General features: G+C 43.3%; 1 protein-coding gene across 2 annotated transcripts in view; it reads left to right on the top strand.

Moving 5' to 3' along the window:
- flnba (filamin B a) overlaps positions 1 to 15,091 on the top strand; it is a 76,019-nt gene that overhangs the window by 42,626 nt on the left and 18,302 nt on the right. The window contains exons 25-35 of one of the 2 annotated variants that reach the window (XM_084063049.1): positions 476 to 676; positions 1,321 to 1,494; positions 3,812 to 3,974; positions 7,262 to 7,422; positions 8,503 to 8,670; positions 9,722 to 9,845; positions 10,512 to 10,665; positions 10,805 to 10,994; positions 11,606 to 11,853; positions 12,351 to 12,434; positions 13,940 to 14,045. In XM_084063049.1, coding sequence (XP_083919175.1) covers positions 476 to 676; positions 1,321 to 1,494; positions 3,812 to 3,974; positions 7,262 to 7,422; positions 8,503 to 8,670; positions 9,722 to 9,845; positions 10,512 to 10,665; positions 10,805 to 10,994; positions 11,606 to 11,853; positions 12,351 to 12,434; positions 13,940 to 14,045 — 1,773 coding nt within the window. The remainder of the gene's footprint in view (positions 1 to 475; positions 677 to 1,320; positions 1,495 to 3,811; positions 3,975 to 7,261; positions 7,423 to 8,502; positions 8,671 to 9,721; positions 9,846 to 10,511; positions 10,666 to 10,804; positions 10,995 to 11,605; positions 11,854 to 12,350; positions 12,435 to 13,939; positions 14,046 to 15,091) is intronic. The other variant, XM_084063050.1, reaches the window with a different exon arrangement.

Genomic DNA, 15,091 nt, shown 5'->3' with positions numbered 1-15,091 from the left:
TTAAAGGGCAAGACCACTTTGGTAGAGGTTTGGGTTGTGTAGTCAGTCACCTTGCATTGATGTAACTCCAAAGGTGGATAAGAAATCAAAGTGGTGACTACACAACCCAAACCTCTACCAAAGTGGTCTTGCCCTTTAAAAGTCATAAGTAAAATCTTAAAATCAATTCTAAAACTGACAGATAACCAGTGGAAAGCAGCTAAGATGGGCTTTGACGCTGATCAGTGTACCACAGTAATTTGTGAGATTAGCTGCAGACAGACAAACAGACAAGATTCTCTGCTGTGGCCTTGTAGAGATAATAAATACGCTGTTAGCAGCCGACACACCTTAGAACCAGTTTTACAGCATCCAAAAAAACTGCAGCGAGCACAAAAAATGGTTGTACTCCCCAATGACTGTTATTAACAACCAACACTCAGTGTTTAAAATAAATGTGAAAAACGATAATTGTAATGTTCTTGTCCTCCTCCAGGTGTGAAGGCGAAGACTGAAGTGGTAGACAACAAAGACGGGACGTACACGGTGACCTATGAACCTTTGACCCCTGGCATGTACACCCTGGTGTTGAAGTACGGGGGGAAGGTTGTGCCGGGGTTCCCTGCCAAGGTCACTGTTGACCCGGCTGTGGATACATCCAAGGTCAAGGTGTTTGGACCAGGAGTGGAAGGAAAAGGTACGGGACGGAGTTCTGCGTAGAGTCTGGTTCAGTGTTGAGTTTGACAGCAAATTTTGATTCAGTTTTAGTCATAGTCTTTTGAATAAAATTCCATTTAGTTTTAGTCATATTTTAGTCATCTGAAATGTTTTACTGTTAGTCTAGTTTTAGTCGACTAAATATCATATCATAAGATATTATAAGCGACTAAATCTACAGTTGATTTAGTCGACTAAAATGTATTTTGGCGGTGCCTTGATGGCGTCTAAAAGGCTGATTTTTGCACTTGGTTGTATGCTGAAAATAGCCGATCTACAAGCTCACAACGCGTCGCAGCGCGACGCGTTGTGAGCTTGTAGATCTGCTATTTTCAGAGCACAACACCCAAGCGTCGTTTAGTTCTACTGGATCTCTTCTCCACTCGTCCCTCACTAAAATTTTAGTCTAGTTTTTATTTGTTGACGAAATTGTCAACATATTTAGTCTTAGTTTTAGTCATCATAGCTTGATTTGTTTTTGTTTTTTATTTAGTTTTCGTCAGTTAAAAAAGGTAGTCGACGAACATTTTTCGTCATAGTTTTAGTCGACGAAATCAACACTGGTCTGGTTGTCCTCTCTTCTTCACTCCATATATATTTACCTTCTCTTCTCCTCTTCTCTAGCCGTTTTTAGAGAAGCCACGACAGAGTTCACGGTGGACGCTTGTGCCTTGACGAGGCGAGGAGGAGACCACTTGAAGTCGCAGGTCCGAAACCCGTCAGGTGCCATAACAGAGTGCGTGGTGACAGATGAGGAGGATGGGACGTACAGTGTGGAGTACACTCCTTATGAGACAGGTTTGTCTTACAACCATGACTTTGAACGCACCTTTTATCCCATTAAGACCTGGAGAAGCATCTGTGTCACTTTTTGATTTGAGCTAAAAAACATTATTTTACACTTTGGCTATTCAAAAATAGCAGATCTACAAGCTCATAGCGCGGCACCGAGTGCCGCGCTACGAGCTTGTAGATCTGCTATTTTTGAGAAATCGGAAAGATTTGTGCAAATCTTTGAATATTTTTTTTTCAAGCGAACATTTGGAACTCAAATCTTTGCTTCTGGGGGTCCCTGGAACAACATATTTTGAGATGGGGTCCTTGGCCAAATACATATACATTTTGGGGGTCCTTGACGTGAAAAAGATTGAGCACCACTGACATAGAAACATAGGTTTTTCAGAAAACTGTTGAGATTTAGGAGACATGTAGAATCGGCTTCAGATCTCAATGGGTTATACTACACAACAATACCAGTGGTAGAATATATTCTTCTTCTTCCTCCTTTCGGCTAGTTCCCCTCAGATCGCCACAGCGGATCATCTGTGTCTGGTCCTGTTTTGTGTCTTCCTCCCAGGGACGTGCACAGATAGACTCTAGGTGGTGCTAGAGCACCTGCCCTTTGCCCGCTTGACCAGAAGTGCCCTTTTGAGTTTTTCAGTTTACAGCAGGGGTCTTCAACAGGGGGTCCGGGACCCCTAGGGGGTCCTCAGAGTTACTACAGGGGGTCCGCCAAATCTTTATGTGATATGATTTTTCTTTTTACCATAACCACTCGAAACCTAGCATCCCTTTTCTGAGGAGAACTTTAGCCAAAAATAGCCGATCTACAAGCCCACAACGCCTCGCAGCGCGAGGCGTTGTGGGCTTGTAGATCGGCTATTTTTGGCTAAGAGGTATAGGTGTAGAGGGAAAAAGAGCAGACCAAGTAAACAAAAAAAAGTATATATTATACTTGAGCACCTGCCCCTCAAAATGTCTGTGCACGCCACTGCTTCCTCCGTTACTTCAGCCACCTGCACGTCCTCTCTCACCGCATCCATAAACCTCCTCTTTGACCTCCCTCTTCTCCTCTTACCTGTCACCAATCACTCCTGAACGCTTCTCTTGATCCGTCCCACCCTGCCTGCACTCTTCTTCACCTCTCTTCCACCCACGTTACTTTGAATAGTCGACCCCCAGGTATTTTAGCTCTTTAGCCAACTCTACTCCTTGCATCCTCACCATTCCACTGTCCTCCCTCTCATCCACGCACACATATTCTGTCTGCGCTCCTGCTGACTTTCACTCCTCTTCTCTCCGGTGCATACATCCACCTTTCCAGACTCTTCAACCTGTTCCCTCATCTCACTATAGTACATATCACAATGTCATCCGCAAAAGTGTTTTTGTATGGATAACTATACTATACTATACGACACCCTGTCAAGCTGGGATTACCAGCGTATGTGGTATGCGCTGGACCACTAGGCCAGCGGGCGCCCTATACTACTATTTTGTAACAGCCTGCTCAGGGACTACAGATGAAAATTAGCCAACTCTGGCTAACTCTGGCTCATTTACGTGGATGTGAAAAACTGACATGTTGATTAACTCTTTGACTGCCAGAGTATTTTCATAAAGTACTCCCCCAGTGCCAGCGATTTTCGTGTTTTTTAATTTTTTAATTTTGTAATTTTTCATTCAAATAAATCGTCCTAGTGCGGTTTTAAACACATACGACAAATCTGCCACTAGAGAGCAGCAAATGACAGCTTCATCAGCTCGCTGACTCACTCGCCCCCCCCCCCCCCCCCCACACACCCAGTCAGATACGTCAAACCGGATGTGACGTGTTCTCAGATTCTCCGATCGGCCAAAATGACGATGTGATACACGACGGCGATGACTGTTCGTCACCCAGACTATAGATTATAGAAGTGGACCTGTCCGTTCGTTTTTTATACCTTGTGAAAAACCGTGTGTTTCCCTATTCTGGCCGAAAATGACCGGGGAAAAAAAATGAAAACTGGAAACGGAATCTGCGTCATAAAACCGGATGCAAGTGTGGGTGAAGTAAGTGGAACTCGAAACCTAGATTGAAAAATAAGCAGCATAGCGCGATCAGAGATTAAACAATGAACGCGCGCCTAACGCGTCTAACGCGTCGACGGCCAACTGGACAAACTAGCAATTGACGCGTTATCGAGTCAACCGCAGTCAAAGAGTTAATGTGCACTGTCCCTGATAGATAAATAAATAAATAAATAAATACAATAGGTGTGTGTGTGTGTGTGTGTGTGTGTACGTTGGTATGTGTCTATAAGTCCTCATATCTGTTCATGTGTTATTCCAGGTGTTCACAACGTCCAGGTGTCATACGATGACACTCCTGTCCCCAGCAGTCCCTTCAGGGTGTCTGTGTCAGAGGGCTGTGACCCCAGCAGAGTTGTGGCCACCGGCCCCGGGCTAGAGCAGGCCCTTAGAGACAAACCCAACGCCTTCAACATCATCACCAGGTAATCTATGACAGTGGTTCTTCAAAGTGGGGTCCGGGGACCCCTTAGGCATCCTTGGAGGGGTTCCAGGCAGGGTTGCCAGATCTGCTTATTATAATTTCCCCGCAAGATTTTATTTGAAAATAGCCGATCTACGAGCTCACAACGCGTCGCATCGCGATCAAAAGGTTTGAGAACCACTGATCTACAGTCTGCAATACCGTAAAAAATTGTGTGTGTGCGTGTATCTGTGTGTGTATCATTTATGCCGTTGGTTCTCAAAGTGGGGTCCGGGGACCCCCAGGGGTCCTTGAGGGAGTTCCAGGGGGTCCCCAGCTAAATGATAGATTAGGCACCAAATGGACCCTTATGGGTCTGTAACTCTGAGAGTGTACAAATGGAACCAAATGGACCCTAACGGGTCCATTTGGTTCCATTTGTACACTCTCAGTGTACAGTGTACAAATGACATAGATTTTACAATATAAATTGCGGTCCAAGTGATAGAAATGCCATTAAATGGGGGTCCGTAGCCCTAATGCATGTCAAACTGGGGGTCCTTGAAATTAAAATGGTTGAGAATCACTGCTAGAGCCGTAAAAAAACACTGATTTATGCATCCTCACCTCCTAGGTCGGATTGGGCTGAAAATGTGTTATTATCCTTTGATCTATGATCTATGCATGTGTGTTATTATCCTATAATCTATGCATGTGGCCTCCACCTACAGTATAGTCACTCTGCTTCACTCAGATTCAGCTCTATATGCTGATGTTCCCACGTTGGAAGTGATAACAATCTGTTCACAATCTTTCTCCAGATGGCAAAAGCCACAAACATTTTCTATCTGGAAGCTATCTTCTATCTTACAGTAAATAAAGTAATTATATTTAAAAACAACAGAACAAAGCTGCTTGACTTTAAACCCCTCAGTGGTGCAGACAATCAAGGACAGAGAAAACAAGGCACTCCGTCTTCGGGTGAAAAAAAAAACTTTTATTTATTTCTTTAAGCAAGACGACTCTCAGGTCTTCATACAGGGTCTCAGACCTGAGAGTCGACTCCACTAAAGAGCACCCGTTTGGTGAGGTATGGGGTACACGCTGCGCTTCCTTCTTTTGTTATTAACTTCATTATATTGTTTGGTATACATCTGTAAGCCAATAAGTCTGTGTTTACGAAAAAGACGCCAGGGAGACGTGCTGTTGTTTCTTCACCAGCCACAATGGAAACTATACTGGTAGCTTCATACGTCATATTTCATTTGTCGAAGGATCAATAAAATGTTCATGTTACAGCTGTCAAAAACAAGAAAAGAGTTAAAACATGGTAAAATAAATAGATGAAGAATAAGATGAGAAAAGAGCAACTTAATTCAGTCAATAAATTGTGTTGTAAGTGTTTATTGTTAAAATATTTCTTAAAAGGATCCTTGGCTAATTAGCCTTATATGCCTTAATACATTATAATTGCCCTATGACTAGAATAAAAATGTAAAACCTTACATATTTTATTTATTTTAGAAACAGTTCATCTTTCACTCAATAGGGACAACTGCCGTCACAAGTTGATGATGTAATTTGTGTATGTGTGGTCCAGCCCTATGGAATGTATGGAATGCATGTGCTAATAAAAGGTTTAACATTTAAAATATTGCTTTGATGCTCATATTAACCTTAGGAAGTATTAAGTTGTTTTTTTATTAGCACATGCATTCCATACATTCCATAGGGCTGGACCGCACATAGACACATTAATGACATCATCAACTTGCAACGGGAGCGGTCCCTATTGAGTGAAAGACGTACCATTTATAAAATAAATACATTATTTAACTCTCATTTTAGTAACATAAGTTAAGGCATATTAGGCTTATTAGCCAGGGATCCTTTTAAAGGTCTTTAGATGTCTGGACAGTCAGCTGTCCTTCAAGGCAAACATTGCTGTGATCACTCGGTCCTGTAGATTTACACTTTACAACATCCGGAGGATCAGACCCTTCCTTAGCAAGCAGACTGGCTAGCTCCTTATCCAAGTCTCAGTCATCTCCAGGCTTGACTACTGCAACTCTCTAGTTGCTGGTCTGCTGGCATGCTCTATCAACCCGCTTACAACTGATCCAGAATGCAGTGGCATGCCTTGTCTTCAACCTCCCCAAAATGTTCATGTTTGATCTATTTGTTAGATCCCCATTAGCTTACTGTGTAGTTACAGCAGCTACTCTTCATCAATACATAACATTCATACTAATCTCTCAAGAACAGATTCTGTTCTGTATTTGAATCTGTCGGTAGCCGTGTTGACAACCCGTGCGCATCGGTTACAAGTGGGCGTGCTATCAGATCAGAAAGCAGGCCGCGCTTTACCCAATCAAATGTAGTGGCCGGGATTTACGTGTGTGCCGTTCCTTCCCCACTAGAAACAAGCCGAAACTCATTTAACAATAGCGTCCTCAAAGCCGACAAGACCACAGGAAGTTAGTAACATTTTAAATTGCTCTTTCATCATAGAAACAAGTGGGCTTATAACCAAAATGATCCATGTTCTTTGGGAGAATTGGTGTTAGTGTTCCGTGGAGAAATATTGTTAGTGGGAATGAAAACATAGTCGCATCCCCGGAAGTGGAGCGCTGAAGGCAGACCAAAACCCCCGGTTTCCTTGCGCACGGGTTCTCCGTTGAGCTTGTCCCAGAGCCAAGTGAATAAGTAAAAAACAGCAGAGGGCGCTGTTTTTCTTTTTTATTTGGCGATGGGTTCCCAGATTGCATTCATACAGCAAACTCATCACTCTATAGTACAATTTAATATTCACACAGACGACGGACGGACTGACGGACAGGGTGCCTTCGGCCTGGCGGAGACAAAAATTGAAAATAAAAGCGGGCCTAAGGAGCTCCCATGAGGAACTCCACAACTGACAGGCCTCAACCCAGAATAACTTCCATTAAAATATACAGTATTATTTCCTGTCAGTGAGATAACTCTTGACCCGTGCAGCAGCAGATGCTTCAAAGCCAGAACAGCAGCTCAATTTATTCAATAACAACGTCAATCATTGTCTCCTCTCTCTCTCTCTCGCTCTCTCACTTTCTCTCTCACTCTCTCTCTCTCTCTGTGACTGTCTGGTGTAAGGTATGTGGGGCTGCAGTGGCTCAGGAGGTAGAGTGGGCGATTGGGGACTGGAAGGTTCCCGGGTTCAATCCCTGACTCCTCCTAGCTCCATTGTTTAAGAGGAGGAGGTATAGGAAGACTAGGGGTCACCCAGGTCTGTCTGTCTGTGTAATGTTTTGTTGTTTGTCGTTTTATCAGGGGAGCTGGTATTGGAAAGTTGGGGATCACAGTCGAGGGTCCTTCAGAGTCCAAGATGTCCTGTAAAGACAACAAAGATGGCAGCTGCAGTGTGGAGTACGTCCCCTACACTCCTGGACTGTATGACGTCAATATTACCTACGGAGGACAGCACATAGCCGGTAAGATATACTTTTTATATACTACTACCAGTGGTGTAAAGTAACTAAGTACTGTACATTTACTCAAGTACTGTACTTAAGTAAAATGTTGAGGTATTTTTACTTTACTGGAGTATTTCCAATTTTCTGTACTTTTACGTTTACTCCACTACAATTATTTGAAAACTTGAGTTACTTTGTAGATTTTCATTATCATTACAAAACATACAGTAACCACTTCAGCCCTACATACATTTCGGCCATTTGAAAATAGCCCATCTACAAGTTCACAATGTGTTTGCGATGCGACGCATTGTGAGCTTGTAGATCGGCTATTATCAAAAGATGTTTATACATTTAAAAACTTGTAATGGGACATTCTGCATAATGAGTCCTTTAAGTACATTTTGATGGCAATACTTTTACTCAAAGACATTTTGAATTCCGGACACAAGTGTATTTCTACATTGCAGTATTGATACTTGCACTGAAGTAAAACATTTGAGTACTTTTTCCACCACTGCTACTAGCAGAGAGTTACTCTTGAATGCAGGCTTTGAGAAGCAAAACAATACTGAAAGAAAAATCTCTTCTCTTCTCCTCTCCTCTCTTTCATGTTAACCTCGTAATAACATAATGTTTGCCCCATCATCATGACATCATCATCATGTCTTAGGCTTTGATTACGTTTCCTTGGGTAAACGATGTGTTTTATTGGCTGGCCTTAAGCCTGCGGTGGCTGTTCTTGGCCGGCTTCAAAAGAGAAGGGGTTTTCTGTGAAGATCAAGTTTCATTTAATTGTCTTTGTCCAGAAAAGCTCAGCTTGTTGTCTCATTAAGGAGGCTTTATACTGACAGCTGTGGGATTGTGGTAAGTATGTGTTTGCATCCGTGTGTGTGTGTGTGTGTGTGTGTGTGTGTGTGTGTGTGTGTGTGTGTGTGTGTGTGTGTGTGTGTGTGTGTGTGTGTGTGTATGTTTGTGTCTTCACATCTGTGTTTGTGTGTGTGTGTGTGTGTGTGTGTGTGTGTGTGTGTGTGTGTGTGTGGGAACGCAAGCATAGACCAATCCTAACTCCTCCTCCTGTCCGTTGGGTCTTAACAGGAAGTCCATTTAAGGTGCCATTGACGGATGTGGTTGACCCTGCCAAGGTCAAGGTGTCAGGTCCCGGTGTGGGGTCAGGGGTCAGGGCTAACGTCCCACAATCCTTCACTGTGGACTGCAGTAAGGCAGGCGTGGCTCCATTGGCTGTGGCTGTCACTGCTCCTAAAGGTAGCTTTGATTCATTTAATTAATACGATTTCTATTTTTTTTTTATGGAGAGCGGATGTGAAAAAGTATATACGGTGTATGTATGTATACACACACACACACACACACACACACACACACACACACACACACACACACACACACACACACACACACACACAGTCACACAGACACACAGACACACACACACACACACACACACACACTAGACGGCTGGCCTACACAGGCCATGCAGATCGGGGTTACATGGTTCGTAATCTGAGTTCCCAGAAGTTTTCGCCAGCTCTCGCTGGACACGCCTCTTACCGGTCTGAGAGCTGTGCAACTCGTCTAAAAAGTCCGACGAGAGGCAAACAGCAGTACACAACAATGGCGGCCGCAATTTCTCAAGGGGAAATTGCTTCCCGTCGCTCCTATTTACATGCAACACCCACTGCATGTGGATCCCGCCCCCTTTGCTTCATTGGCTGTTGATTTGAATCACAACGCAGTGGCCGCGCCCCTGCTGTCCAAGCTCCGACGCAATGCCTCCCAGACTACATGGTTAGTAATAGATACATATTATGATGACCTCCTCTCCTACTACCGTCTCTCACCCATGTTTCTTTGAATTTGATAAAGATGCCTTCATCGTCCTCCTCCTCCATCCCAACATTAATGCCATTCCTCTATATCACATACCATATCATAGCTTTTGCCTACTTTATGTTCCATTGCATTCGCTGTCACTTATATTGGCTATGCAGCACAAACGTCAGGGAAGCCGATGCATACAATCTCCCGAACACAGGTTTTCTTTCAGTCCTGATTGCCATTTGGCACTGCACACATCGGGGTCATATGAGACACACACGCCAAGTTTGAGACCGCTCTATTGGACACTTTCCGAGTTATGCCGGCCACAGAGTGACAGTGACACACACACACACACACTGATTTTGTTAATTATAGTTTAGATATAATATGACCAAAAAGGTCATCTTTTCTGTTTTATTTTCAAATGTATTTATGTTATTTAACATTATTATTGATTGATATTTCTTTAACCCAGGTGTGGCAGAGCCAGTAGAGGTGAGAGACAATGGGGATGGGACCCACACAGTTTGTTACACTCCATCTGTAGAGGGACAGTACGCTGTGGCCGTCAAATACAATGATGAAGACATTCCTCGCAGGTAATGTCTCTTACTGTGTTTTATCATGAGTTTATACAAATGGATAGCTTTGGTCCTTGATTAGGATTGGCTGAGCCACGTTCGGAGCCGTCGTAAAATGCTCTATAAACGCACACAGCTGTGACCGCCTGTATCAGTATTACTAAGCCAAACAAATTGTTTCAAAATGTCTGATTTAGTTGTGGGAGTCCATCTGAATGTAAATGTTGCATAGCAACCGCCTTGTTTCTGCAGGCAGTTGGAGACTACTTTCTTTATTATCGTTCTAGTGAAATCGATGGTAAAAACTGTTTTAATTGGGATATGTCTGTGATTTTCATGATTCCGTATTTGGTAATCATTTTATAAAAGCAATAAGCCACGTGTCATTGTTTACTGTGATTCTAGAACTGGAAAGGGGATTTCAGGGCCCTTCTAAAATCACGTTAAACCATGGCCTCTTGGGTATTTATTATAACATGGAACCCACTAAGGTTACAAGTCTTCCAATTATGCCAATGATTACAGAGACAGAACAGGACCATAGCCATTTGCTTTGCCATTTGTGCCACCTGCAAACACCTCACCAACAATCACAGACACATACAGTACTGTAGACACCCACTGAAAATATGAGTGACAAAACCTGATGCTTAAAAGTGTTCTTCTCCTCTCCTCTCCTCTCAGTCCATTCAAGTTTAGAGCTCTTCCTACCCACGATGCCAGTAGGGTTCGTGCAAGTGGTCCTGGTTTGACTTCAGGACTTCCCGCTAGCTTCCCAGTTCAGTTCACCATTGACGCCAAGGACGCAGGACATGGTCAACTGAGTGTACTTATTACTGTGAGTCGCACACACACACACACACACACACACACACACACACACACACACACACACACACACACACACACACACACACACACACACACACACACACACACACAAAGTCAATTACATCATATCTTTCTTCTGTCTTCAGGATGCGGATGGTAAAGTGAAGCAGACCAGTATCCAGGATGACGGTGCTGGTACATACCATGTGTCGTACGTACCAGATAAAGTGGGTCGCTACACCATCGTTGTAAAGTATGGAGGAGACCAGATTCCGTCGTCTCCGTACCGAGTCAGAGCTGCTGCCACTGGAGATGCCAGCAAGTGTACCGTCACAGGTACTACAGTATGTCACAAGTTGGACAACCTGTGTGCATTGCACACACACTGATGGCCAATAGATATAGTACCTTTGTTAGAAGGATAAACCCCTTAAGATGGACCATCTCATTATCGAGGGGGTCCTTAAATAGATGCTCCTTCCGACGTCGGAACATCTCCCGGTTTCGGAAAGGCTTTCCGAACCATGAGGAGCGCGGGTTCTGAGGGAAAGTTCTCAGATCGCCCATCCAAAGCTCGGAATGACGTCAATTTGTACTTATATCACCTCCCTTTCCGAAGAAAAGTTCAGACGTCAGAAGGAGTATGCCGTCAGGCAGAAATCTTGTATGTCCAAAATTGTTACTTTTCAGAAAACGGACAAAATGACCTGTGTTGCAATGGATCCAATGTAATTATTATTGTCACAAGCTCATGTTTATACTTTTCACTGGTTCAGTATTTTTTTAAACCCACAGATAGACATAACCACTTTAACTTTCACTTAGAAGACAAAATCTAAAATACTAAAAACAGCAGATCTACAAGCTCAATACGTTGCGATGCAACTCATTGACCGGCTATTTTTGCTACTTTTGTGTGACACTGCTGCCTACTGCTTGATCCACAGGTCCCGGGATGGGTCCGACGGTGGGCGTCGGTGAGGAGCTGGGGTTGGTGGTGAACGCTAAGCATGCTGGGAAGGGGAGGGTGAGCTGCGTGGTGGTGCAGCCTGACGGCAGCGAGGTGGAAGCCGAGGTGTTGGAGAATGAAGATGGGACCTTTGACATCTTCTACTCTGCCCCCGCGCCCGGGAACTATGTCATCTATGTCCGCTACGGAGGAGAGAACATCCCCAGGAGTCCCTTCAAAGTCATGGTGAGACACATTACTGTATTAAATGTCAAATGATCCTATATTAAAATTGCCTGCAGGGCGAACGGACCTCTGACGGCACGCTCATGTCGCCATGACTCAGCCATGATAGCCATTTAAGGAGTTCCCATTGCAGCTACGCCCAAATATGGAATGTGTTGTCTAACCTCAATGTGTCGCCATGGCATCAGCAAACAAATCAGTCGGCTCCATATATGGGCACAAAAGGGGGCATGACACTGATGTGACATCAGGGATCTCCGTATATGGGCATAAAAGGGACAAGGACTGACAGATACAGAGAGAGAGATCCTGTGACTAGGTCGGACACGACCTTTGACACAACACACGTTGGAGCGTGAGGCGTGAGCTTGTAGATCTGAAATGCTTCTGTTTGAGCTGTTTTCAATGCTGTCCTAAATGTTTTATCTCCTCACAACAAGTATATTAATACAAACGTGTGTGTGAACATAGTTTAACCATTCTCATCATGTCTCCAGGCGACTGAACAGATAGATCCCATCATGCAACAGCAGTCATCTCTTCAGCAACAGGTTGCACCTGGAGCTGGGTTCCAGCCCTGGGTACACACACACTCTCTCTCTGTCTGTCTGTCTCTCTCTCACTGCTAGGGCTGGGAAAGTAACCACGTAAAGAAGTAGTTCACCCAAAATATTACTTATTTTTTATCAATTACACACCACATGAACTGAAGCCTCGAATTTATGGAGATTTTTTTGTTTTTGTCGCATTCCTAAGCCAATAATATGGTGACCGGTGGAGTTTCAAGAGTCTTCTACTGAGTCTCCTATCGACCAATGACCCGGTCATCAAGTTATTGGCTCAGGAATGTGACAAAAACTAAAAAATCTCCATGAATTCAAGGCTTCATGTGGGTGTGTAATTGATATAAAATAAGTACTTTTTTGGGTGAATTACTCCTTTAAACCCTCTATTCTTATTGAAATTTTCCCCCCAGAATAGACATGCTGGGGTTTAAGCGGTTAACCAAAGATACGTTTAAACATGGTTTCTTAATATATCAACAAATCAACACGAACAAATTCGAATAGATTTTGTGTAATTGACTAAATCGATTAGTCTGCTTGAGCCCTGTGTTAAACAGTACTTAGTGCAGAAATAGTGGAGAAAAATATCTCTTTTTGTTGTTCATAATCGTTCATTAATCATAATAGAGGCAAAGGTTTTAAATAATCATGATATTGATTTGAAGTCATATCCTCCAGCCCTACTCTGCTCCTCCTTCACATGCTCTCAACACATTTTACCTGTCTGTCCATCCATCCATCCATCCATCCATCCCTCCATCCATCCTTTAAGGAATGATGATCATCCATATCTTTCAGCTTTCTCGTTTGCAGGAAAATGGCTGCTGCCCTGCAACTCAATTTCTCATCATGCTCTCCGTCTCGCCTCAAATCAACATCATTTCATGACACCATTATAACCTGCTCCGTGTGTGTGTGTGTGTGTGTGTGTGTGTGTGTGTGTGTGTGTGTGTGTGTGTGTGTGTGTGTGTGTGTGTGTGCCTGTGTGCCTGTGTGCCTGTGTGTGTGTGTGTGTGTGTGTCTGTCTGTCTGTCTGTCTGTCTGTCTGTCTGTCTGTCTGTCTGTCTGTATGTAGTTGGTCAGTTTTGTTACCGATTGACCGACGACGTATTGCATTGAACGTGGTATATAATAATATGGTCTTTCAAGGGAACTGTGATCTCTGCCTCCCTCTCTTTTTTCCTTTCTTTCTCTGGCTGTATGTATCACCCTGACCTGATTGCTTCTTTTCACTTCTATATTCTGATTCTACCTCACTACGACTCCCAGAATGCCACAGGGTGGTGATGTGGGTAGGCGGGGCTTTCACAGAGCAGCATGGCTGAGATGCTCTTCACTGATTGGCTGCGAGAACGCTCCCATTGTTAAATAAGTGTCCGAAAATTAACTATGTCTCTGAATCTCTCTCTCTCTCTCTCCCCATCTCCTCTTTTTCTTATTTTTCCTCTCCTTTCGCACCCTCCTCCCTCTTACTCTTTCTCCCCCCGTTTTCCTTTTTTCCCTCTCTTTTCTCTCTACAGGTGACAACAGATGCAGGATACCCAGGAGCCAACGGTGTGAATGGAACAGGTTTCAGGCCATTTGACATGGTCATCCCATTCTCCCTGAGGAAGGGAGATATTACTGGTGAGTTACTAATATACACTATGCACCTAATTGATGAATTGTATATTATATTGTAGTATATGCTATACTATATCATATCATATCGTGTCATGTCTCATAACATATCGTCGGTGTCCAGCCAGGACCAGCTAACTCCATTTTCAGTTTTTTTTTTTTTTTTCATAAATCAAGGCTATTGAACACCCTTTAGGTCTGTGTAAAATATCAAAACATTTGAACCAATAAAAAGTATTAAAAAGCGCCTCTGACGAAAACTCCCAACTCCATTGGATCCTCAAACTGTCCGTCAAAAACAAACAACTCCACCCTCTCCTCTACAGCGCTGCTTTTCAACAGCATGAGTAGAGCGCGTTGCGCAGTGAACGAGGAGGAGGACCACGTAAACAAGCTCCCCGTAGTCTGTTAAAACTATGCAGTGTACCTGTTTATCAAACTTAGCACTGACGCTAATGTTATGAAAACAAGTAATTATATTTCTAAAATCTATTAAGTGTTTAATGAGGAGAGCAATGTGACAAGAAGAAAGGCGTTCATAGCATTTCTGTCGCGCTATTCTACTACCTCTTTGCAGAAGTTATTGTAATATTTAAAGTCCTGTTTATTATTGTAGGCCTATATAATAAGTGTCATGAAGCATCAGGGCATTAATTCACACGTTGTTGTGATGCATTGTGAGCTTGGAGATCCATTGTTAGCTTTTGAGAATTTGTACCCTTTTGAAACCTCTCCCTCAGCAGCGAGTGGAGCTACTGTACTGTTGTTTGGACACCTAACTCCACTTCAGCTTGATTTCTGCTCGTCTGAAACTGCTAACTCCACTTGCGCTGGGTAAAGTGTTGATTACCCGCGATTTGGTTAAAGTGTTGATAATATAATGACACATGCAAGTATCTGACAATATATAAAGTCACTATACCAACTTTGATGAGGCAGTATTGCTTTGTTTTAAAAATATAAGGTTTTCTTCATTTCCTGAAAAACGTATATTTTGTTTTTGCGTTTCCTGAACAATGAGCGTTTTGGAGTTAGCAGTTTCTGGCTGGACA

Source organism: Gymnoscopelus microlampas (assembly GCF_963454915.1).
Source record: "Gymnoscopelus microlampas genome assembly, chromosome: 7".
NCBI classification, from domain to species: Eukaryota; Metazoa; Chordata; class Actinopteri; order Myctophiformes; family Myctophidae; genus Gymnoscopelus; species Gymnoscopelus microlampas.
Note: the sequence above shows the minus strand (reverse complement) of the source record. Positions and strands in the feature narration are given on the sequence as shown.